Source organism: Pelecanus crispus, chromosome 5 (assembly GCF_030463565.1).
Source record: "Pelecanus crispus isolate bPelCri1 chromosome 5, bPelCri1.pri, whole genome shotgun sequence".
In the NCBI taxonomy this organism is placed as follows: domain Eukaryota; kingdom Metazoa; phylum Chordata; class Aves; order Pelecaniformes; family Pelecanidae; genus Pelecanus; species Pelecanus crispus.
The window spans coordinates 75,717,447-75,744,376 of NC_134647.1; the positions used below are offsets into that span (position 1 = coordinate 75,717,447).

Below are 26,930 nucleotides of genomic sequence, written 5' to 3' on the forward strand. Positions count from 1 at the left end.
CGTGGCCCGATTGATTTTTGTTTTGTTTTGTTTTGTTTTCCGTGTGTTAGTCACAAGACTTAGTTATGACTCGAATGTAAAGAAAAAAGCAGCAATACACGTAGCCTGTTTTCATGAACTAGGCGTAATCACAGAGCCTAGAATATTCATGAAGCATACCGTAGTCCTTGGCTTCATTTCAGAAGAAAACAGTAACACCCATGACTGAGAAGAACCTTATCTGGCATTGTGCATTTTCACTACCATTAATTCTTAATATGAAAGTAGTAGGTCTAGTTTACTCTTTAAAAATAGGAGGTTTTATTAATGAGGTTGTTCCATCATGGCATTACTTAGTAAATTAAATACAAATCCTCATATTATGAGGTTCTGAGCAGTCAGGTAAGGTGAAATAGCTGTCAGTGGTACTTGATCATCTTTTTGCGGTGTGTTCTATTATTATTTTCTGCAGAAGAAATTATATTACACGTTAGCAAGCACATAACACACACACGCACGTTGCTGTAATCACGGCATTGGACAAGCTACAAAGGAAACAACAAAAGGATCATTGATACCAACTAATGACATCTAAAATTTAGATTTAGTTTACTTCAGAAAAGATTGGATTCATTATTTTACCAGGGTGTAGCTTGATATTTTATTTAGTGTTTTCATATCTTATATTTAAGTTGTTTTCTTTCCTTTCTTATTGGCAAAAACTCCATCAAATTCTTAACTGAGCATATATCTTATCTGGCAGGGTGATATATACATAATCATCAGTCTTCCCTTGCTGTTCATGGGTGAAAATAAATAGAAATAACTATGCATATGTATATATAAATTTTTCAGTATTAGACGCTGTTTGTTGTATATTTGAGCATCATATAAAATACAAGCTTCAGCCTGTGATTTTCTAGTGTTTTTTTCCTGGTTTCTGAAGTGGGCTCTGCTAGGTGTGCATACTGTTTAGCCTACAGTGAATCAGGTACTGTACGTTTTGGGTATGGAATTGCCTCTCTTGGTAATTCACTGATGTTTTTGAGAACTTAACTGAGACAACATTGCTTAACCTTCAACATCTTTCAGTTGAATGTTGTGTTCTCTTGGACAAATTTGTATGAATTTTATATAGTTTTTGAATTTCTAGTGTAACTGAGAGAAGTTCCTGGCTTAGTTGCACTCAGAACTTTATTATTAAAAAATTGTGATTTACTTATATATTACTGTGCCAAATTTAGTTCATATAGAATAATACTGTAATAATTGAAGCCTATTAATTCCTCCCACCCCAATATATCCTCTATAATACTTAGCCAAAACAGCCACATTATCTGATAAGTTGATTTAGGACTTTATACATGTGTTCATATAGCCATTTATCTCAACCCTTGCTGAGGAGACCTTTATTAAGCTGTGATGACTGCTGAATATGAAATGTAACCAAGATTATTTTTTTATTCAAATATAATTTAAATATTCATCAAAGAGGAGTTATGCTTGAAACTGACAGAGACTATTAACATCAAAAAATATAATTAACTGCACTGGGTATCATGAAGCAGAGTTAGCCAAATAGCCGAGAGGTCTAATTGCTCTAGAGTCTGAGAAGCAATAGTTTTATTTTATACTGTTGCTGTGGAATTAATAGTGATGTGGTTTCCTATGCGAGGCAATTAAAAGCTGCCTGTTAAGGTTCATTGCATTATAGGAAATCCGTTGAATATCACTTAGTAAACAGAACTGCCATGGAAAAGGTACATGAAGATGGGCAGAGCAGGGTACTGATCGTAAATTAGGGTAGATTAATACGAATTAAATCTATGTAAGTAAATTACGAGTACTTTTTAGTGTTATAAAGTCAGCAGTAGCGATGAAAGTGGAAAGTTTTCATTAGTAACACAAAGGAAATAGAATTTGAAGATTATTACAGTGAAGCTGTTTAATTCAGAGGAAAGGAATAGAAGAGTAACATGGGTTTAAAAATTAAAAAGTAGCTACAGAGCAGTATAGAAATGAGCAGATCTCATATTCTGGAAATTGCCTTCTGCCACAGAATAATCTCCTACTTATAATAAAAAGAACCTTCTGACCTTTGTGGCTCAATTAAGCTTTTTAGTTGAATTCAACAAGAAAAAACTTCTTTATTGAATCCCATAGATTCTGCCTGTGCCCAAGCTATACAGTCTAGAAAGGGGTGGCCATATTCATGGCATTTTGACATTAATGAGGTTGCTGAAATGGAAAAGTTTAAGGATCAAAGATACAAGCAATAACAGTATTTTACAGCATTTCTTTTTTTTTTCTCTCTAATAATAAAATTGCAATCTAATTGCTTAATAAATGGGCCATCATTACTGACAGACATAGGTAATTCCCCGCTTTGCATTTTATTTTCTACATATTACAGAACAATAATTAGCAAAAATGCTGTGGCCACAAATGAAAGAGGTCTTTAGTTTTTTTTTTTTTTTCCTTTCCTATAATAACTCTGAATGAAAGGATTTTGTGTGCATGTTCTTTAATTTAGTATGATAGTCAACTTCTATGGTTTTTAAGAAGCAATCTTAAAAACTAGTGTCGTACCGGTAAAATAAAATCAAACAAAGAATTCAGCTAGAATTCCTGTTTTATATAAAGATCGGCTGCCTGTTTCATACATTATTTAGCATGCTTACCCTGTTTATATCAGTGACATAAGAGTGCGTGCTACTTTCTCAGAAGTGTGCTGTCTTTGCCGCTTCACAGCACAGTGCCTTGTACTCCCAGGCTTGCACATGGTGTTAGCAGATATTTAAAGCACTTCAGCCCAGCATTTTATAGGTCATGATGAACTGAGCCTATAAAACAAGTTACTGCAATGAAGTTAATGCAGTCTTAAGAGCGTTACATAGACCAAATACTCAGTATTCAGTATATTTTTAGCCTGCTGTAGACACATCAATGGGGAGGAGAGGTTCTTAGCACATAGAATTTTTCGATGTCAAACCTGCACTTGCAGTGCAGAATCTTTACTACAGATTTACTATTGAAAGCTGTATTTTCTTTCAGGTTTTCACGATGATACGGTAGCTATCAGAGCCTTTGAATTTCAATTTCTTCTAGCATGCTTGCGCGCGCGCGCGCACACACACAGGTACACATGCAAAACAGGTCGTGTAATGTTTCTAAAAGACATTATGTAGCAGAATCATTTCATTGAGCAAGCTGCCCTGACCAAAGTCACATATTTCAAACACCTTACAGGAAGAAGTCTTACTACTTCTTAATGACACCAAGCTGTATAACATTTCGTCTAGCAAGACACGTATTTTGTCATTGTATTTGCAAAGGCATCTATGTGCCTTTCTTAGTAGTAATCTGTGATCTTTAACCTTACTGTTCATTGCTTCTCAGATCTTGCTTCTTGTGATATATGATGGAGGAGCAATTTTGAAATGTGTTTAATACAGCCATTTTTCCAGCGCTGTAAAATTGTTGTTTCACCATAACTCTGATTTGCGTACCTTTCCTTCTGTCTATTTAATACATTAATTTAGGCTGAGTTGTAAGCGTAACAATAATGTGACACTTCTGAACCCATAACCTTTCCTTGTTTACTGAGTTTCTTAACAGCATTGAACTCAACTGTACTGTTACACTTGTGAAGCTGTAGGTGTTTTCTCATCTAGGATGTAGTAGCACTGATACTGCCTTCAATATATTATTCTAGTGCCAGCATCACTGGTAGGTATGAAAAACATCATTTACTCGGTATATTTAGCTTTCTTAGATAATTTTGCTGCCTTTGTGACAGAGATACAGCCAAAAAACACCTCCTGGAGTCGCATTTAAAACAGGAGCACTTTGGGTAATGTGCTGTAGACAGAACACATATGAGTTAGTGCTCAGTTATCGTGCATGCCATCAGCAATGCCTTGTTGCTTTCTTATCAGTCACTTCCTGCTGTCAGCCCAGTGCTTATTTCAATAGAAAAGGATTTGCATCAAATGTAATACAGTATTATGTATGGCTAACATGGGGTTTTTAATTGTGCAGGCACATGAGACTCCTTCAGTAGTAGACAGTTTGATAAAAGGATTAGATCATGAATATTTTTGACACAATTAAAGATTATCTGTGCATTGACAGAGTCAAGCCAGTGAATTTTCTGATGTGTTTTTTTACAGAGGTTGAGTCTGCTTGACTTGCATAAAAACGAGCCGCAGAATGTGCAGGATTTTTGCAGATGTGAAAACAAGCAAGCGAAAGCAGCCCCCTAAACCTTGTTTGGCTTAAAACTGGAAGTTCCAGGAATCAGAAAGTGCACAGCACAAATCAGTAACTTAATCCCTTAACTTCAGATCACAAAGAAGAAAGTGGGATTGTGCTTTCCAAGCTAGAGCAGAAGGATACTTTTGCAGGGGAAGTCCTACACCTGAAAGCCCTGCAAGCTTTCCAGATGATAATTAGATCCAGACATCACTGTGGGTAATGAATAACAGTGCTTTTGTGAGCGGCATTCCTCTCAGAAGAAAAGAAAGTATTTGTAGTGAGGACTCTCAGACACATTTTAATAGGAAATGACACCACTGTTACAGAGTTGATTAAAGACCTACCAAGGGACAGCACTTCTGGAAAAAATCAGCAGATGAAATAAGAAAAGTTGTAATTTTATTGTTAGTTACCAGTTGAATATATATAACTTTAAAGCCATGAAATCCACATTAAAAATGATGAGAAAAAGGACCGTACCATCTTGCTAGGAGATTGCGCTTTTATAAATCTCATAAAATAAACAAGTTGTGTTTTGGCCTCTTGCTCAGCATTTTGCTTCAAGTTCTGTTGAGCCATGGAAATGAGTCGCTCCCTAGCCCTGTGGAATTGGTAGATACGCAGCAGTGGGCACATGGCCTCTGTTGATGAACATTATAACCCAAAAAGGGGATATTCCCCGAGGCAAGTTTACAAAAAACAATTTATTCTTTTTCACCCTGTAAAACTCATCTTACATGCAGGATCTCTTGCATTATTACAAACTCTAATCCTCTGAGTGGGTAATTAACGGACCAGAAAAGCCATTTGTGGAAAGAAAGAGCCATAAGGGTGAAAAATATTTCTCCGCTGAATGATCTTTAAGGAGTAAATAATTACAAGAGTGAGAGGTTTGGGATGACCAATCTAAATCTGAACATAATTAGGATGAACACAGTTTGAAAATCGAAGCAGTTGGCATGTGCAACAATTCTCATATCAGAAGACTAATTAAATATTTAAAAGCCCAAACCCCCTCACCATTCACAGAAAAATAACCTGCCACAAAAGGGTCTGTAACTTTGCAGATAATTAGGAAGGGTTACAGGGGGAAAAAAATCACAGATTGGCTCCAAGGTTCTGCAAGGTCACGTCTTATTATGGTGTATCTTTTATATGGTCTGATAACAAGTTTCTTGCTAATTTAATCTAAGTAGGGCATCCCATAGCGATTTCCCATTTCCCTTGTTAAAAACGCGATCGTTTTTCTATATGCAAACTGCAATAGGTGAACATTTTTATAAATAATTGCTCCTAATTGATACAGGCTATAATATTTTTAATTATTCAAGGGGAATGCATGTGTCAAAGTTCAGTTAGGGTTGCCCCCACCACACCCCCTGTTTGCAATTGCCCTCACCCTGTCCATTGTAGAGGGAAACCAAAGGACCCTATGAAATCACGTTGCCTCGGTGGCCAACTCTGGAAATTAGTTAAGTCTTACTTTCCTGCTAGAGCCGAGATACATTTCTGTTGAATATGCATTTCTGCAAACGGAAGAGCTGTGTTAAACTCAGGAGACCCATAGTGAGGCAAGCTGAATTTGCATTGAACTGACCTGGAGGTCCAGTCGAAGCGTGAACATTAAAAGTATACCAAGGCTTCTACGTTTCAGCAGTTGCAGTAACAAATCACACCTGTCATTTGAAGTACCTTATTTTAGTAATCAAAGTGGGTGATTTTTTTAAAACGTATTTCAGATCTGTGCAAATTAATGTGAAGGGTAAAGCTACAAGGTTTCAATATTGTAATTTTTCAAGTTACTCATTTAATAATGACTCAGAAGCTGTCTTAAGTTACATAACTTTTAACTACGTTATGAATATGCTGCATGCCAAGCCATGGATAAAAAAGATTGACAGTGCTGCAAAAAGGAGTTTTAAAGGGTTTTTACTCTTACCCTGTGCTCTCTACCTAGGAATCTCTTCTCCTGCAAGTCTGTTGCAGCATTATGCCCAAGGATCAGACGCTGCGCTTCAGGATTTTCACTTGGATTTTCTATACGCTCTGCGCTAGCACTGTGCCCCAGAAATAAACGCCCCGTTGTAAAGCTCCGATATTATTACCCAACCCTATGCTTCTCTCCTGAAACCTGCTCAACCCACAAGGCGTGATGCTGCACTCACGCTCACTCAGTGTGAATAATCTGTGTAAATCGCTCCGATGTTACGATGCTGCAGTACTAAAGTTTTCATTAGTAAATAAGCATAGCTGCAGGCTATTTATTTTGTCTAAATGGTGAAACGTTTAATTGGATCTTTTGAACTGATTACCTTTCAGCAGTGCGGATCTGCTTGGCTTAGTTGGTGTACTAAGACACACACTGCCTGTAATCCCATGCTGCATTTTGCTTGCAGATACGCATCTAAATTATATGACAAGATTATGAATATGACTTTATTTCCATTTCTTCTTCCTCAGGTGGGGTTGCATTAGAAACATTTTCTCTAAGAAGCAGGTCTCTTCTGCTTCATACTGTGACGAGGTTCGGGTTTGGCGTGCACCTACGCAGACCTCACCAGGAGATTGCTCCGTTGACTTTGCACACCTCATTGCATCTTCTGACACCTGTCTGTCTAGTTGTCCTGTCCTGTCCTTGCAGTCAGCTCCTCACAGGCTCTGGTAGTTCTAGTGAGCCTCTCACATATGTGGTAGAAAGTAGTGGGGATAGAAAGATGGGATCATAAAAGCACTTAAAAGGTTACCAAGAGAAGGCAGGAGTTATGTGTTCCACTGGAATCTACGTTTCCTTTTCCTTTTTCTTTTTTTCCCCCCTCCCTATTTTATGTGCTGCTTGAGTTTCAGGTTAATAATAACCCCGTATCAATAACGTTTACACCAATAAACAAAGTACTGGAACAAGAATGAATTGTAACAAGAAAAAAATATCTCTGGTAGCTTAGACGTGAGCGAGAAGATTCATCTTTTTAACAGTGACTGCTTTGAATTTAGAGAACATGAATACTAAAAGGCAAATGGGTCATAACTAAAGGTATTAAGATTGTAAGAAGAGGTTGAAAGCAAGAAATACTCTGTTAAATTACTTTGCCGTACAAGTCTGATACACATTCACTGATAGTGAATCAAACTGGGTAATCCTAAGAAAAGGCCTGTGGGACTTGCGTATTTTCTGTTGTGTTTTATTGTCTATTTGGAGTTTTCATCCTTAATGCGTACCCTTAGACTCCCACAAGATTACATTGTATAAAGTAAACACAGTTAAATATTATTGCGTATTTATTGGGCAAATGGAAACAATGCTACGGTGCACTTTCTTCTACAATATTAATTATACAGTGTTTAGCTTCCTTATGTTTACTCAGTAATTAGGAAGATTCAACAAATCATCAGTATTATATTTAAAAAGAAAGTAGAAACAATTTTCTCAGGTTTTTTCCTCCCAAATATTTTTCATCCAAAGTCACCAGGTTTACTGCTGTAGTGGTCACGTTGCCAAGTGCGTAGAAAATCCCAAGGCTGGCTTGTGAATTTTCAAACCAATTTCTAGCCTGCCTTACTGCTTTAGCGGTCACAGGACAATCTCCAATATTTAGACACAATTCTTATGGCCAAATTCTGCTTTCCTACGTGCTCATGTACCTCCCATTTTTTTGTGACATTTTGAAAACTACTACCACAGCACATGAAATCTGTTTTCCCTGGGAGCTAGGTAAAATAGGTGCTTTTTTTTTTTTTTTTTTTTTGCATGCTCGTTCCCACATAGTAGCTTTAGGGATTCTAACTTGAAAATAACTTTTAGAAAATCGTATACATGAGTGAGCAAAATTGCCAGTGTGGCATCCCGGGTTTTTTAAAAGCCAGTTGCGGGATTGCATGTCTGTCGTGCAGGGAGCGTGGCTCTGCAGGGATGCGTGCGCTCGCTCCTCCTGCCCGGGTGGGCTTGTCCTGCTGCGCTGTGGGTATTGCCGTGAGGACCGGCCAACGCTGCTTCACATCAGCGCTTTACAGCAAGACTGGGGGTTTTTAGCAGGTCTTTTTTTCAGGCTTTGCTTAGGGCAAATTTGCTAACTCACTAGGTTTCAGCATGTAATAATGTATGTCTTGTGAGGTGAATCTGAAACTCAGATTTTCAATACATTCCTTTAGATAATTTTATCTACTGGGGGGTGTGCGCGTGTGCATACGTATGTATCTATACGCGCCTACCGGAAAATCTCTGTTCTCTGGCTATTTTATATGTAAGTTTTGTACATACTTTCTAAGACCAAATTAATAAAACATAGCATTTAAGTGATATCTGACATCTTCATACATATGTAACTTCGAGTTTAATACCGGGAGCGGAGGTCTAGTGAATATGCATACAAAAGCAGAAGCACATCTCACATGGCAGTTGTAGACCATTAGGAATACATATGTAAAGACAGCCGTTTACTCTGGGTAAAGAGGTTCAGGAATTTTTCAGTTTAAAATATGCTGTTGTTAAAAGTCAATAGACGAAGTGTAGTCGTCCCACATTCCATCTCTTTTTACTCAGACTGCAGCTAACCCAGGGTGAATAAGGAACAAGACGACCATATGGAGTATGTGGTGCTACAACTCAGAGTTTACGTGCTTCAAGTGGTGTTTAAGCAGGTTGCTGCAGGCAATATGCAGGAACATGTCATCATGCTAGCTTTTAAGTATTTAATCAATATGCTGAAAGAGAAATATTGTCAGATCTGACTTAAAAGTTTCAAAACATACCAAGGTAGATTTTTTAATGTATTGACAATTTTATTAAAAATTAATTGTGTTTATTAAACATGGCTTTATACGGTATCTTTTTTTTTTTTCTTTTTAAAGTGAAGCACACATGACTGTTTTCTGTGTTTGCCAGATTTACCTTACTTAATGAAACACTGCATTCACAGAAATGCAGCATTAGGAGTACCCAAAATTATTTTGATCGTCCATTCTGGCTAGACGTGAACTCATATCCTTTTCAAAATAACATTGATGTTTCTTTTATGTTACTATCTTTGTCAAAGTTATTTATGCAAAACAAAAGCATCTCGAGGACAAATTGTAATGTGGACATCATCTCCTACGTACCTTCACTTTGCAAACCACTTCAAAAGCAACTGTGTGTATCTTTATGTGACTGATGAGATTTACCTATAAAGATGACCTCTTCCCTCAGTCAATCTGTTGATCCATGTAATGCTAACATCCTTCCAGAATCTCCTTCTCAGACTCCAGTACTTCACTTTCTGGTCCAGTCATGACACACTGTGTTTTTCATTTTAATGCTGGAATATTTGTTCAAGTCCATAGATTTTGCATTTTTAATCTTCCTTAGAACAGTGGTGAATAATGGCCCTTGGCAGGAGATAATGAAATTTTCTTAATTTATATTTTCAAGCGGAAGCTTCAATTGAAAATGGCATCCTATGGCCTGGAGACATAGCTCTAGCGCAAGTTTCAGGGGAGCTGTAATAATAATGCAGTGCCAGCGGTGACGGGGAGTGATAGGACAGTGAAGAAGTAATTTAAGAAAGAAAAGAGAACGTACCAAAGCTTTATTGTAGCATATCTAATGATCTGCTGAAGATTCCCAATAGCTGTTGGAGCATGACAGGAGAAACTAATGTTATCTTGCCAAAACAGAAGCCCCTGTTTAATCACCAGAACAAGATTATTGATTAAAACACCTCACACAATAGATTGCACATGGAATCTCATCTCCATACGTTGCACGTGGAAAAGTGCAATAATGAGCACAAGATAATAAAAAAAGACCAAAAGCAATTTGTTGGGAATTGTACAAGTCAAGATTAGAGTTGAAATGCAAACAAATTATCACGGAAAGTACAGCTGTCCTTAAAGCTGAGCACAGAAGGGAGTGGATGCAGCAGGGACACGGCTACATCGTGAGCAGAAGATACTTGCTAACAGCCCTGCCGGAGCTGCTTTACTTTCCTTTTTTTCTGTATTCATCTGAAATGTGAAAGGGCCGTTCCTCATTTGCTCAGTCTTCTTCCTGAGGTGAAAGGAGTTCAGACATTGTACTGTAACTGTTAATTAAACACTCCGTTTGATTTTTGGATTACTCTAAGCGATGCATCCGCATTATGAAAATGTAACCTTTCTTCATTCATACTGAAATACTGAAGAAACGAGTGTTAGAGTACACTATTGCTCCTTGCATTCATGAGAATAGTGACACTTCCTCCATTTCCCCTTGCAAAACTCTTGCTGCTGCTAGCACAGGCACCTGAGGTATCATTCCTTCAGTGCTACAGTTAGTCTCTTCCTAACTGGGCTTTCAAATGTAATTCATATCTTACCTTTCCTAAATCAACTGTTATTGAGTTTGTATAGAGTTCTTTGCAGATCTGCCTTATTTCCTTGTAAATGACAAAGCCATTGTATCATAAATCTGTGTGAATATTGTGAATGTCTTAAGCGTGAAGATGTTTCTCGGTGTGAGATCATGTGAATTTTAAGATTGTACATAAAAACCTGAGAATTTGCGTATTTTAACATATGCTAGGGAAGTGTGCAGTTAACTAGATTACAGAATGCTTAAATGGTACTTAAAACCTAAAGAAAACTTAAACACTAGATCACAGACACTGAAACACTAAAGTATTTGTGATTTGACTTCTTAAATTTGAAGAAATTAAAGCTGGTTTGTGTCGTGCCTTTAGTTGGAATAATTCTAAACGAGTTTGAACAGATGGATCAAACTAATGGTATATTGTGTAGAAAAAATAATGTTGGTTAAAATAAATGAGTGACTTCAAGTTATTTGCCAGTTAAGGTTTTGGGGGTTTGGATTTTTTTTTTCCCCCTCCCCCTGATGGTGTCTAGGCCAATTTTGCAAATCACCAGGAACTTTATTTCCTCTATAGTGTTGTTTTGGAGAATCCCATGAAGTGGCCGTACTCAGAAAGAGCTTGCCCATTCCAAAAAGGAATGAAAACGGGCCACAGGATTGAGTTGGAGGCTGTAATAATGGGCTCTTCATTGGGCATAGTGTTTCTAAGTGTAAAGGTTTCTCAAAATGCTGAAGCTCTGCTATGGCTGTGATGCGGTAGCTTTGACAGTCTGTAGCCATGTAGGATAATCTGCTGTTTAGTGCTATTTTATAGAGAGTGGAGTATCTTTTGTCCAAAATACCAGATGGAATTCAGTGTTTCATGTCTTAAAGAAGCTCAACTGAAACCTTTATCAGTTTGTAAAATGAGTCTTTGCAGGCAGCAGCAGCAGCAGCACTGTAGGCCAATAACTAATAGAGAAGTTAGTATCCCTGGTTTTACAGGGGGAAAAAAACGCAGCAGACAGAAGACTTTCATTTCTCCAGAGAACAAATCACAGTAGTGTAAATTCCCTGAATTGCTTGTCTCAGAACTACCTCTGCAAAGTCCACTTACTCTTCATCTCTTCTCCGTAAGCCGTGAATTGGGATTGACAGCTGCTGTAGTTGCTGTCGGGTTTTTGTGAAGGTTTCGCTGGAATGGAAATTTGACCACAAACTACATAACAAATAGTTACCTGACATTTCCATTTTTTTACATGTGAATATCTTAATCAAGTGTCTTTAATTTGAAATCTTAGAGGTGCATGAAAATCAGAACCTTATACGAAAATTACTCATGTTTTATAAAATGCAACCAGCAATGTGGCAAAATCGGTGATGTGAATGTAAAAAGCTATGACTTAAAGCACAAATACTTCTTTTCATTCCGTTATCCAAGTAATTGCACTTCTCGGAGCGGTGGCGGTGGTGTGCTTTGTAGCACTGCTGCGTACTGCAGCAGTAGGCATAGCTCATTGGTTTGGAACTGGGGTCTCCTTCGTTTTAGCCAAAGGTGAGCAAAAGGTGACCATATGCACAGCAGCTGAAGTCTTGCATAAAGAAGTAGTCAAAAGTTTTTAGGTGGTCAGCAACTTCCTGTAAATGCCACTCAATGCCTGAAGTTGATACTGGCACTTACTGTACAAAGAAGAAATACTGCATTTTCTTCTGAATTATTATTACACATCTTTTTGATACAAGCTAGCGTGAAGTTCTTCTCAGTTTCCTGACTGATGGCAACATTATGAGTCTTTCACTGGGGGAAAATGAAAGAGAAGAAAACAACTTTTCATAGGGAGACAAGAGTCCATCTTTTTCGTAAGATTTACAAATACTGCTAGTAAAACCTTTTTTCCCCCAGCTAAATATGACCTTCATCAGTTTCATTCTCAAGCAATTTCTCCCAATATGTATCCATTTTATTTTGTAACAAATCAATATTTCTCTCTTAATTGCCGCTCATTCAAGTGTAAAATGAAATTTTCATACAGCTCAAAGCTGTGGAAACCATTATACTGAATGATGCACTACACAAAGTCTTTTTGTAGGAATTATTTTGGCTTCAGCATAAGGTTTTCACTAAAGAAACGGAAAGAAATTTAAAGAAATTAATTACAAAATCTTACATCTGAGGTTTTCTCATGCTGGTTAGTCTGGCCTGAGATGTGGGGCATAAAAAAAACCTGTACGGGGCTTAGAACAGAGATACCTTTGAGGGTTTGAGCCATATTGCCTTCTCCTGCTTCTACAGCCTCCTCCTACACAACACACGCAAGAGCAGCACTTTGACCTTCGTGTGAGTACAAAAAAGAGGCTGTATTGTATGTTTTCGGTATTACCGATTCAGTACAGTGATTTTCTCTGCAAGTTGGGTGCACGTTTCATCACTTCAGCATGGGTCTGAAAGCCATTGGATGCATCATACTTCATGCTGGACTCCCTAATATACTGCACAAGCTGTTGCACCGACTAATAGTGCTGTTGGGAGTGGTGCAGCGTTACCTGTGCGACAGCTGTACAGGAACCTGCCTGTGCCATCCGGAAAGTCACGGCCACAAGCAGCACAGAGGTGACAGGTGAATTCCTCACCGTCTATCTGTATCCGTGGATTGTGCGTATATACAGAAATCCCTGGCTATTTCCAATTAGTTCTGCAAGTATGAGTCTTATGAGGCTAGAAAGAAGTAGCTTAAAAAAAAGAAAAAAGGAAAACGAAAAGAGGAATTAACTGATAAAGTCAGACCTGTTGTTGCCAAGTTTGCTCAGCAAGAGGCACAGTGTGTCCTGACCAGCTCTGTGCTAGTTTGATTAGTATATAAAAAGGAAAGTGATTTATATCAGAGTTCTTCAAATGTGCTTGCTCTACCTTTTATGAGGTAGCATGAATTATTCTTATACCTGTTGGCAACATACAGCTGTGGAAAGCCGTTGATACAGGATAGATTATTTTAGCTTGGGATGTGGTATTCAGGGAGTGTGGGAAGTAGTAGGGCAATAGAGAAGTTGATGTACAGCTGGAGTCAAAGGGTAGGCTATTACTTAAGTTCAGACTTCTGTTATTCAGTTTGCTGACAAACAAAACTAACCTCAGAGAAGATCAGCCAAGCTCTTTTTTCTTTTAGTCACCAAACTCGCTGACCTCTTTTTTTAATTCTACTTCCTTCTGAATATTTTTTCTGTATTACATTTTGACCACCTCTTCAGGGTTAGGTGATTGTTTTTCCACTTCTAACTTCCAAGCTAATACTTTTTTTTTTTTTCCCCTGGAAAAATGAATAATAGTCTAAAATCTCTTGATTGTTACTACTATTACTATTATTACTACTACTACTACTACTAAAAGAACAACTCAAAAAACATTAAGTTCAGTAGACCCTCATGGTTAGAGGCATTGTAATAAAGTTCTTTGTATCGAAATGCATTGGCTTCCATTGTTAAGTAAATCAGATACATGTTTCAGTATTTAGTCTCCTCTAAAATACATTTTAATTAATTTTCTTGCAGTTCTTCTTTTTAACTGTTTTTCTTATTTCCTCAGACGGTCATTCCTTACCTCTTCCTGTAACCTAACAGAGGAAGCTTAGAGTCCACCAATTGCTCCTAAAATAATTAAAATGGAAATGCTAATGTCCTTTGTCTACAAAAACTCTTCCAACCAAAATAATTTCCTTGAATCACAACAAAAATCTCTCTGAGATGTAAAACCATTCAGCAGCATGTATATCTCTAAAGATGGAAGGAATTGCTCACTTGTGTTATTGTATATTATTCATAATTACACATTTTTTCATTTTGTATCATGTTTGCATTTTGCTTTGATTTTATTGAACAGTAGTATCAGAGCCGTATATATCTGGGACAGCTATAGCTATCAGTGGGAACGAGTGACACTTGAGATAACATCGATCTCCAAATTTAAAAGTATAAAGCGTGAACTGAAGTACTGTCTTGAAGCCTTATTTATGGACTTTGACTGATCTAGTGTTAATTAACTTCGTTGTCTTATGGATTGGACTGCCCGAGTGTGAAGAGAGTTAGCACTGCGTATAGTACTTTAGTATGAACTTGCAAATTAAATGTAATTTTAAATTAATTAGCTTGCTTTCTTTTCCCATTACAGGTGCAACAACCGAACACAGTGTATAGTAGTTACTGGGTCAGATGTGTTTCCTGATCCTTGTCCTGGAACGTACAAATATCTAGAAGTTCAGTATGAATGTGTTCCTTACAGTAAGTATAATCTTTTTATTCTTGCTCACTTCCTCTGGCCCTCACAATTAAAGCTGGAGTGCTGTTACATGGAAAAGAAGCATATGTTTATGGCCCACGGACCCATTATGCATGCAGAGCACTTGCAGACTAGGGCCTCCAATTAGCTTCACGAAGTGTGGAAGGAAGCCATGGTGTGATGCTGGCCAAGTGTCTGTCTGTGTTCTTAAGTGTTTGGCTTTTAAGGCTACTGTTTTTCCAGAAAACAAACTCAAATTAGCTATTCAATAGGCCAGATAGAAATTTGTACTTTTGCCCGCTACCAGTTGCTGACAAATTGGCTTGGCTCACAGACTTCTAAAGCAGGAATTGACTTCCATTTTAATCATGATCTACTTGAAAGGCTACCTGCTGTTGTGGTGACTTTGGGTGCACAGCAAAACCCAACGCTGACGCTCTGAGGCAAATGCCCCAGTTGGGGGACATTGTAAGAGGACTTTGTGCTTCAGGGGCACATTATAAGTGAACGCAGATTCAGAGTGAATAATTCATCAATAAGTTACTCAAACTTGGTTCTTAAAAACAATGGGGAAAAGAGTGAGAAAGAAATGTTTGGTTTTAATGTAAAGAGAAAATGTGAATTGTGCCTTGAATCAGCTGCCAAAACAGAATTTCTCACTGAAAACAAAGGGGATACTGAAATCAGATCGAGATAGAAAAATTGGAAGTTACGGCTACTTCAGCAGTTTTGTACAATATTCTTTCTAATGCCAGAATTCAGTAGCTTTAGACATACTTCTTATTTCCTTGCAATAATTAATGCTTTTCTTCATTGACATGTATGCATGTTTATAAAAGTTCTAAAGATTCAACACTTTTAACTGGTTTTGCTTTCTTGTAAGGTCATTCTTTGCAGTGACTTCTCCCTCATCCCGTAACTCAACAGAGAAATAGCTGTGTTTGCAATGGAATTTGAGCAGTGCACTGATCGTTCCCTTAAGTTATTATTAGGCGTGAATTTCTTGATCTGCAGTAATCCTTAACCAAAGTCACATTTTCTGTTGGTACAGGAAACAGGCCAAGTCTGAGATGCAAAAACACTGTGGTGACAGTATATATCCAAAAGGGAAGGAAATGAGTTCTGGCATAACAAAGCTATGTCAAAACTGTCCATACTGTTTACTGTGCAATTTTAAGATTTAGACTTCTTAAACTGAAATACTACTCTGTACTGCTTCACCACATTGAACCTTCACTGTTGTTAAAGGCCAAACACAGGTCATCTGTTTTTCCTTCATTTCTGCTGTGTCATTGTGAAATGCTTGCTTGCTGATTTTTTTTCTGTACCATTTGTAGGATTGGAAGCCTACTGCATACAGTGATCCCTAGTACCATTCCTCCTGTGTGTAGTACCGGTGGCTTGTTGTAACCATTCTTCTCGTGCCACTTTTGAGGAGTGATGTCTTACCCCAATCTAACCAAAGTTTTGTTCCACAAAGATCACTTTTACTTTAGCGCTATTTTCATTCCCAAATTCTCAGAAAGAGTGCAGTGCATCCGATTCCAAACCATGAGGTCAGTCAAATGACAAGAGGTCACGTTTCCAGTTCCAGTAGGCTAGCTCATAGAGAAAAACTGTAATGCGAATAATGTTCAAACATAATTTTTTATGCTGTTTTAGGAAGAGAAGTGTGGATATGTTCTACCGATTGGGTATTGCTATCTACAGGAATCTTTTCTTTTCCAGTTTTCAGAAGTATAGTGCTACAGCGCGGCCTGCCCTGTACTCTAACGTGTAGTTATTCTACTTTTAAAATGTTTATTTTTGTTTACTGTCAATTGCATTGGCCTACCCTTTGAATTATGTAATACTGTGTCTATCATAATTCAGGATTCTGGATACTTCTTGTCTTTCAAAATCTGTAAGTTTCGGAGTTTGTCAACTGCAGCATGTACAGTGATGACACTGTGCTCAATTCCAGAGCTGTAAGAGGCATCACCTGTCATTACCAGCAGTCAGCAAAAAGGTTGCCAGTTACTAAAATCGGTTTTGAAGTTTTATTTCAAACCACATTGTGCCTCAGTAGCTGTTTTGATTTTTGACCATCTTTCTTCCCTGTCCCACAAAGCCTATCCTGGTGTTTTTCCAAGTCTCTTTTTGATGCCTCCAGTTATCGAGTCTAATTTTTTTTTCTCCCTTACTTGTTCCAGTGCTCCATATCTAAACATACGGAATGACTGAAATCGTTAGGTTTGCAAATAGCAGCTGTCCCAGCATAAGAGACTCATTAGGAAGGTGGGATAGGCTTTTGTGGGTCTAGGAAGGGAGGTTTTTAGTGATCACAGCACTTCTAACCAAAGTTGAGTTACGGTTCTTACCTCTTCTGAACTTCATCTTCAGTGACTGCAAGACTGCAAAATTTGCTGTGTCTCACTTGGGCACCTTTCAGTCCATGAGAGATTACAAATAGCAATCATACCAGGTTTTGTGGTAATAGTTGGGAGTTCTTACACTCTGGAGTTGGCGTCACCCTTGTACAAAATGCAGTTTATGAGCTCCTCTATGTCTTGCTGGCCTCCAGAAAAATAGCTGCTTGGCTGATCATACATATTGATTGAGCTTTCTCTGGGTTCTGTATTCATCACCCTCATAAGAAAGTACTTAATGAAAAGCTTCCTTTTTTGCATCTCAAAGTGTAGACCTGTTGCTGATGTTTTTCTAATCCTCTTTTAAAAAAAAAAAATCTATTGAGATACTCAGTTGGATCTCCAACAAAACTAAAATTCTAGACAAATTTGATAGGCATTGCTTTGTCCTAAAATAAGAGTGTTATTGATTAAATTACAAAGAAATTGAGAGTACCATTCTTGACATTTCTCTCCATTATGCTGCACAATGTATGTTGACACTTTGACTGAATAACAGAAGTCAGCCCTTTTATGAAGAAGAACATCAAAAGTACCATTTTGTACATCTGTGCATTTTTATTTTAAGCCTTTTTTGGACTCAGGAATTCAATAGAAAACGTTTTAAAGTGTTTTATTCTCTCTCTGTCTGTATTGATTGGACTTTGCAGCATTTGTTTATTTCAATAAGCCCATCTGTCCCTGAAAAATGTACAGCTGTACACCAGTGCACGCAGAGCAGACATGCCACTAATGATTTTAGTTAGCCCTGTCGTTTCCCCCCTCTCCTATTACTGATTCTAAGCAGGTACAGTATCAATATTGCTCTTTGGCGAGGAATAAACTCATGCATAAAAGTTCACAAACAGAAGCATCTGAAAGTCATTAATACTGATAGTGAAACCCAGGACTTCACCTCAGAATACATCTTCTGTTTACTCAGATAACTCAAGAATTACAAATTGCAGAAAAACAAGTATTTTACCTAAAGATATATAAATGAACAAAGGCTAGGAAAACTACTGCTCATTTTGAGAATATTAACCCCCCTCCCACTCCCCCATAAAGTTTTGGAATTGTTCCCTGAAGAAACACTAGATTGGCTCAGCCAATACCATTCTCTCAAAATAATCACATGTAATTTAGTTAAATGAAACTGAAAATCCAAAAACTTTATATGAAACATACAAATACGTTCTTCAGGATAATACCGTAATACTGAAAATGTAATAGCTGTGCAAATAGTTTTGATACACTTCCTTGGTGTCAGCAGCTACTGTTACACAGATTGGTACATCTGTCATTTTCCAGGTCATTTTATGAAACTAAAGGAGCATACTCCAAAGGCTACTGAGTATATGAAATAGATTTTATTGCAAATAATTATTGGAAAGCTATTTACTAGCTGGACTTCAGCTATACGTCTTCCTGTAATATGTTCCTTAAAACTTCCTTGGGGAAAAATTGCTGTAGCAATATAACTTTGTTAATCGGGTTGGGTTTATATTTTCCATGTATGGTGGCGGGATGGATGTTTGTTTTAAACGCTTAGTATGACTGTCCTTACATACTAGCTTGCTGTTTCGGGCTTAATCGATGATGCTGGAGAATATCTGAATAAGCTAAATGTTAATTTTTTCCTTCTCTTTTCTTCTTGCTTACTGTGCTTTTGCTTCTTTTTTCTAGATGTTCTTGCTTATTCCTTCTAGTCCGATTTTGCAGTTATAGACTAAGAAGTGGCAAAAGTTCTCAAGATTAACATTCAGGGGAAAAAAAAAAAAAAGCCTAAGGAGAGCTAAAGGATGCAAGCTGCTTTCTTTACAAGAAAGAAAAGCAGAGGGATGTCTGGGGCAAAGATGGGGGAAGGTTTAATAAGCACACATACAAAGCTATATAATTAATATACTGCATTTTGGATTTATAATTAATATAATATGTATATGTGCACTCGCACATATATGATAAATTAACGTGTCACTTAAAAACCAACTTGATAGCATTATGCTTTGAGAAGAAGAAGAGTATGTATAGCATGCATTAGTAAAGTCATTCATTATTTATTCAGGCTCACTAAGTGAAACTACATGCCAACATATCTGTATTGCCTCCTTAATCTACTAAAATGATTGATCCATGTTCACTTGTGTAACCGTAGAATCTCTCTCCTGCTAGGTTTTCCTGTTGTCTGTTTCTCTTTATCCAATATAGTGCAGTTCTTATTCTCCCTATATTTAGCGTCTGTTACTAATTTAATCTTTAGATTAATAGTCAATTTATGTTAATCTTCTTTCTTTTTTCCTTGCACTTTTTTATTTTTCTTCCGATGCTTAAAATAGAAGTGGAGCAAAAAGGTAAATAACGTATACAGTCCAAACCCCAGCTCCTTGTTATGTGCCTTATGGATGTTAACCTCTTCCCTTCCCCTCCCCACAACACTCTTATATTATGATAATCAGCAGGATCTCATAAGTACACCTCATAAAGAAGTCGACTGTTTGCAATAAAGTGACTTGGCTGCTTAAAGTAGGTGGCGGGGTATAGTGTCTGAAATACTTGGGCTGGAGGGAAGACTCCCTTGCTTTTTTCTCTCCCTTTCTCTTTGTCTTTCTTTCCCTCTCTTTCTCTCACCCTTGGGTAAATTCTTGTTAATCAAGTGTCATCTTGCCTGGCTTCCAGAACCCTCTCCATAGCATGCCATGGTTACAGGGTTTCCTGGTCTGTTTCATTCATTGCTTTGGTTGTGTTTTGTTTTCTCTGCTCCTAATTGCTTTCTCTATATACCTGATGATTTGGTTTGTTCCTTTATTTTTAATCGAGGCACCTCCTTTTTCAGCCTCACCACTTCTTAAAGTTCTAAACAAGTCGATGTGATTTTTTTTTGGACTGAAATGACCTAGCACACTGCTGCACACCAGTTAAAAGCTCTGGAGCGTTAATGCGTACTCAATAAAAGTCTAAGACGAAAATGCAAGAGTAGCTCTACATTTTCAGCTGTCCGTGTATGCCATTGAGCCTTGGTCTGTACTAGTGAAAACAGTTCCCATCCACTTTCCATACTGGTACAGCAAGAACATGGTAACTTTAAGAAAAGTGGATGATAAAGGGTGATAATTGCATTAATTATAACATAAGGTATAATCTAGTGCCAATTAAATTGATTTTTTTTCTTCCTGACACAGTCATTATGATTTACCTACCTTTTTTTTTCTTTTTTTTTTTTTCCTTTTTATTATGAGACAGTCTTAATTTGACGTAATTCTTGTCTTACTTCTCTCTGTGACTGTTAGTTTTTGTTTGCCCGGGGACGTTGAAAGCAATTGTGGACTCACCGTATTTATATGAAGCTGAACAAAAAGCAGGTGCTTGGTGCAAAGATCCTCTCCAGGCTGCAGATAAAATATACTTCATGCCATGGACTCCGTATCGCACCGATACTTTGATAGAATATGCTTCTTTAGAGGATTTCCAAAACGGACGCCAGCAGACGACATATAAACTCCCAAATCGAGTGGATGGTACTGGATTTGTAGTGTATGATGGCGCTGTCTTTTTTAACAAGGAAAGAACTAGGAACATAGTAAAGTTCGACTTGAGGACTAGAATTAAGAGTGGAGAGGCCATAATCAATTACGCTAATTACCACGACACCTCTCCATACCGATGGGGAGGAAAGACTGACATTGACTTGGCAGTTGATGAGAACGGCTTATGGGTAATTTATGCTACGGAGCAGAACAACGGGATGATAGTAATTAGCCAGCTGAACCCCTACACCCTGCGTTTCGAAGCCACGTGGGAGACGACATACGACAAACGGGCAGCATCCAACGCTTTCATGATATGTGGTGTCCTGTACGTGGTGCGGTCGGTGTATCAGGACAACGAGAGCGAGACTGGCAAGAACACCATCGATTACATTTACAACACCAGGTTAAGCAGAGGCGAGCACGTGGACATTCCTTTCCCCAACCAGTACCAGTACATCGCCGCGGTGGATTACAACCCCAGAGACAACCAGCTGTACGTGTGGAATAACAACTTCATTCTGCGATATTCTTTGGAGTTTGGCCCACCTGATCCCGCCCAAGGTAAGAATTTGGTTTTTCTCATTTTTAAGCTCTTTGTACTTCCATTCAGCTAACTATCTCACGGTGTCTTTGGTCTTAGGCTTAGCTCTTTGCAGAAGGGCAAGGAGGCGTGGTGTGTCTGCGCTGTGCTGAGCAGTGCAGTGTAACATTGGTGCAAGGCAAATGCGCGGCACCTGCGAAGAGAGAGAATTACTTTATTTGGTTTGCAGGCTTGTACTTTTCTTCTTTTTTTTTTTTATACGAGTGTGTAGCTTTTCTGTGTTTGAGAATGAGATGGGGAGTTGTTTATTTTCTTCATACCATCAGTCAGTTCGACTTTCTGTAGCTAAAGTAAGTTTGAGTTCATTCACGCTGAGCCAGAAGCCGGTTCCCGTCCGTTCAGTGTTACCTGACTTCGGAATTGATTGCAGCGTACATGCAGACCTTTTAACTTCTTGGCGCCAGCAGTTCAGAGTGATGTGTGCTGGGGAGGTCCCAGAGGAGATGTATGGGGTTAATGTGCAATACCAAGCATAAATATTTTTCCACAGCCCTGTTTTCACAGTTTCTAATGCTGGGTTAGACAAGATGATCCGACCTCTTTTTAGCAGGTTTCTCGCTAAGTCCATTACAATTGCAATTCAGCTCACTTGAAGTTAGAACAACTACCTAAAAGGAAAGACACTAACTGCTAAAAGAGGAAAGAAAAATGGAGGTCTTTAGGTCTCAGAAATCCCTAAAAATGACATGAGCAAGCACAGCCACATATTAACATCTGCAGGGGAGAGTAAATACCAAGAGAAACGCTCCGTGGCAGAAGATGCATGCAGCAAGGAACAGGATGTTGATAAGCTGCTTTAGCAATGAAGGTAACACTTCACTTCTCTCATCTAACTAGTATGCATGTTTAGCAGCCGTTTTTTCTGCTTCAAAAAAAGTAGTAATAATGGCTTCTCCATGTGAAAAATAGCTGTCCTGCTTCAGCAAAGCTGACTCGTGCACAGCAGCGCAAACCACGTAGCGTGCACACAAGTGTAACATACATACGGCTTTTCCGAGGTACAAAAGTACGTAAGGCGCAGCAGAACAAGGCGGTTTAGAACCAATACATTAGTGGTCTCCAGAGCCAAGTGGAGATCTGTCCACTCTGTCTCCTGCCGAGCTCCCTGGCCATACGTGGCCAGGCTCGGGCAGGTTCCAGGTGTTTGGGGACTGAGCTCCGGCCGCGGGGGCAGTCACCCGGGGAAGCTTTGCTCTCTGTACGTCAAGCTAGTCCATTCCTCAGGGAGGCTTTGGGGCTGCTCTTAGCAGAGACATACCCACCTATGTAATTAGAAACAAATTTATAGCTTTCATTTTGGTACTTTATCATGCATGTCACTTTTCATTCGGTTTAACTGAGGTGAAGATGCATTTTAAATTCTCCAAAGCTTTAACAGTAAGAGGAGAAAATGGAGGTGCAGGCTCTAAGCAGCTTTCGCAGTTCAGGCAGCTGCCATGAATGTGGCAAAAGCTAATCTTTAAATCATTGCATTTAGGGAAAAGTGTTAAGGAAGAGCAGGGAGAGAAGGAAAGGCTTTGTGGAATCCTTCCTTTGCTTTAGTAAACCACCAAAGGTCTCCAGTAAGATATTTCATAATGTTTTTATTGTAAGAGAGTCTCCAAAATCCTAAGTTACAGTACATGTGCTGGCCACATCCCATCTAATATCAGAAAGAGATTTGGGCATCCACCAGCACCCCTTCATGTTCCTGGGTTCCTTGCTGGCATGCAAGGCAGGGGGAGAAATGGTTTATTCCAACCAGCGCTAGATGAGAAGGGGTCCAGGGCACACTGCAGGGTGCTTGCCTCTCGTCTGAGCTCTGTGCCCAGTCACCCATGAAGGCAGAGAAGGAATACTTTTTGAGCAATTTATGAGTTTGGGTTTTAAATGCATTATGACATCACTAAATATATTTTGATTATGGCCTTTTTAAAATATAGAAACCATATGAAGGCACTAGATTTATTTGAACATGTGATGCATATATTCACGAACGGTATTTTTCCTTATATAAAGCCAATACCCAATATTTTAATTTTGTATGGATCTGTACGTAGAAGATCTAAGAATATCTTTCAGTTCATTTCCTCTTTTGCCTAAGCCAATTGCCTGTAGTTAAAGACTACTAAATTAAAGGAAAAATTATCTAATACGATTGTCCTTGAGATGTGCTGCTATAAAACCAAGAGATTCTGTACAGTTTCTAACTCCATTTGTATTATATTCTCAGTTCCTCTCTGTTTCAGTGTAAAGTGTGTATAAATTGAAGATCAATCCTTCTATTGTTACACAGTTAAAGGATCTATATGTGTAATACACATTTGGATTTTTTTATCTCATACGGAATTAGATGAGATTTTCAGCACATTTGATGAAGGGCATTTTTGTGTTCTTTTGTTCTGGTTTGGTTTGGTTTTTTTGTGGTTGGCTCGGGTTTCTTAATCACCTACTGTAAGGCACAGGTGTTAGGATAACATTCTTTAAGTCACCTAACGCAAGAACCTCCTTTTAGTGTCTTTTGCGATGGTACTTTAATATCAAGTATGTAATGGTGTCACAAGGTCAGTGCCTCAAAATTGGAAGTTGTGGCCTTTTCTGTTCGAATGGTTAACTTGGGGCCATTGTGGGAAACTCAGCAATCTGTGTTCCCTCTGTTTCCGTGGGAGCAATAATGATATATATAGACACACGCTGATTCTTTATTTTTTCCCATCTATCTGTCTTGGCTATCGGTTCTTGTCCGCACCATCACTTCCAACTACCGAGTGTGTCAAAAACAACAGCCTTCTTCCTACATGAAAGATGAATTTGTCACATTTGAGTCACAGTTTTGAGCTCGAGGGTTTACATTTGCTCCCAGGGCCAAAATCTTGGACTCATCCATGCCCCAAAACCTGCCTTTTTTCTCTCTGTTATTTCTTTCGTTTTTAAGTCCACCCGTTGAAACCTCTGAAATACCACTATAATTAACCTAATGTTGACCTTGCCCTTGCTGCAAACCTACACCATTTTCTCCTCTTGCAACTGTCCGTGTTACATCCGCCCCGTATCCTTGATTTTCTTAATCTGCAGGAGAACTCTTCAGATTTCTAAAACTGCGGATGTTGCAGCCAGGCTCCTGGTTTACCCTGACAATGGGCTCTGCTGCCCTTAGAACTCCCCCCTTAACCTCATTCTCGTGTCGTTTTTTCTTCTCTCTTCTCGTGGGAATTACAGTACATAGATGTAGAAGCGGTTTTCAGAGCTACAGCTGACAAGTACCACTCAGATACTGGAGAAGAGCACATTTTCTAAGGTTAAGTGTAAAATTACATTTAAAAATCAAAATCTTAATTTAGGAATAAAATATATCAGGCCCTGCAAAAAGCCACTATGAAAAATTCGAAACAAACCAGAGTTTTTATATCCTTGGTAAATGTAGTGGATATGTCCTGTTACATTCTTTCTAAAGGAGGTATCCAAGGGACCAAATAAATCCTCGCTGAAATAGGAATTTTTAAAGGAATTTTAATTTAAAAGATCAGGAAGAATGAAGGGAATTTTCCCCCTAAAAAGTGAATATGAGCATTACACTGCGAGGTTTCCTTGGTAACAAAAAGAAGATAAATCCTTTTGTTCTGTGTTAGTGCGTTAGGGAGAGATTTCATCTACACTCATCCCAATTTGCGCTAACCGTGCAAACTGTTCAAACTGAAGTTGTCTCCCCTTTTGTACCATGATACCCATCATTAAGTTTTATTGGATCGCTGCAGGAAAATATGGATGTTGTGAGTGTGGACAGAACAGAAACTCAGAGAGTTCTATCACCAAGGGCTTGAAATAATAGGAAACTAGTGCAACTAAATCTTTATAACACCGAGAATCTACGACAAAGTCATGCAGCAAATTGTTAAAGTAAATTAGATCTTTACCATTATATTGAATCTGATGTACTACAGATTGATTAAAGAGTGGTTGTACAAGTAAAGACAACATAATGGGGACCGGATAGCATGCTTCTTGATCATAGGTATTTTGCTAATTTTGCGGCTTATTTGTTATCATTTTCAGGGTATAAATTTATAAATGGCTCTGTAAACATTTCGCTTTCAACTAAACAGGATTTGGCAGGGTCAATAGAGTACTGGCTAGCATAATAGCTGGAACCTATAGGTAATTAGGTGAGTCTTAGTGACTTCCCTGCTATTCAGTGAAGCGTGAAAACAGGCACACAGCGGTAATAAGCAGAAGGCAGGGAAATCTGGATTTGCACAGGTTTCTGATCTCCGTTGCTTTACATAGCAGCTCAGTGTATGGCACCTTTTGAAAATGAAGGCAGGCACATAGATTTTCACATGTCTGAATACATTGAAATGCCTGACCTGTAGGTGCATACGTTTAACTGAAAAATCCATGCAACTGATTTCTAAAATTACCTCGATGCCGGAGATGAAAATGGAACCATTAGTATTTTCAGAAGTGGCGCATCATCTGGGCATTTCACCACAATTTTAAATCTAAGGTCAGAGCCGTATTTAGGGTGGGGATTTTTTTGTTTTGGCTTGGTTTGTTGGGGTTTTTTTTTTAAATGTATTTTATGCCTGCTTAAAATAGAAACCTGTTGGCAAAGAACACCAGATAGCTAGTGTGCCTTCTCTAAATCTACTATTCACTGTCAGTTGGGGAAACAAAGTTACTATTCCCCTGTTGTCCTAGGCAATTGTGTTATGTTTTTTATAGATATCACACTGTTAAACAGGTGTTAAGCTTTACTCCGGTGGTGTCTTCATTTTTAGAAACAGATAGTATGCATAACTGTTTAAATCAGCTGTTAGGAACTGCATGAAACAAATGTAAATTAATTACCCTCAACTTGAGTCTTTGGATTTACTTCCTATTGCTCTTTCTTTTTTTTTTTTTTTTAATTTTACAAAGCCTGTCTTCAGCTGATAATGAGACCCATCTATCCTTAAAAAAAGGCAGAAGGCAGAAGAGGTTTGGGGTTTCTCCTCAGCATGTCAAGCCTAGACAAAAAGTCCAAAATAGGATCTCACATTATAAAAGCAGCTTTTTTGGCATTGGACAAAAATTACGTATCTTCAGCCTTGTAGAGGCTCACCCCTGCTGCTTGGAACAATAGGTTAATAACCTCGACATGGAGTTTGTTGTTGTCCTTAGTTGCAGCATTTTAATCATCCCTGCCATTACCGTATATTGGTAACGCGCTCCGCAAGACAGTGCACGAGAGCCGGCGGGTGCCATCGCCCTCAGCTTTCGGAACGAGACACGTCAGGTGGTGGCAGCTATCGTGTGTCTTCTTGCAGCTCAGGAGAATGGCCTTGCAGATTAAGTTCCCCGACAGGTCATTAAAAACAAAACGATCTGCCTTCTAAAAGCTGGATGTATTCCTTAAAGTGATGTGTTCGGTCATTTCTTATTTTTTCAACCTTCTTACCCAGACTTCCAGCACTGTCTGAAGTTTCCTGGTACATTCTTAAATATACTGACTTCTCCTGTTTTCAAATTTAATTCAAGAGAAAATCTCTTAGAAATGATCTGTAGTTTTTTTCAGTTCTGTGAGAGAGATGGTTTAAAGTCTTTCTCCTAAAATGTGAGATTATAAATATATTTCTAAAGTATGTAGTAC

The 26,930-nt window shown here is 38.4% G+C and overlaps 1 protein-coding gene across 11 annotated transcripts in view; it reads left to right on the plus strand.

Annotated features, from left to right (window-relative positions):
- Window positions 1-26,930, plus strand: part of ADGRL2 (adhesion G protein-coupled receptor L2) — a 128,718-nt gene that overhangs the window by 63,801 nt on the left and 37,987 nt on the right. For 6 of the 11 annotated variants that reach the window (XM_075711502.1, XM_075711504.1, XM_075711503.1 and 3 more), the window contains exons 3-4: window positions 14,700-14,809; window positions 20,482-21,282. In XM_075711502.1, the coding sequence (XP_075567617.1) occupies window positions 14,700-14,809; window positions 20,482-21,282 (911 nt within the window). Of the gene's footprint in view, window positions 1-14,699; window positions 14,810-19,530; window positions 19,546-20,481; window positions 21,283-26,930 lie in introns of all 11 variants that reach the window. The other 5 variants (XM_075711500.1, XM_075711501.1, XM_075711506.1 and 2 more) reach the window with 2 other exon arrangements.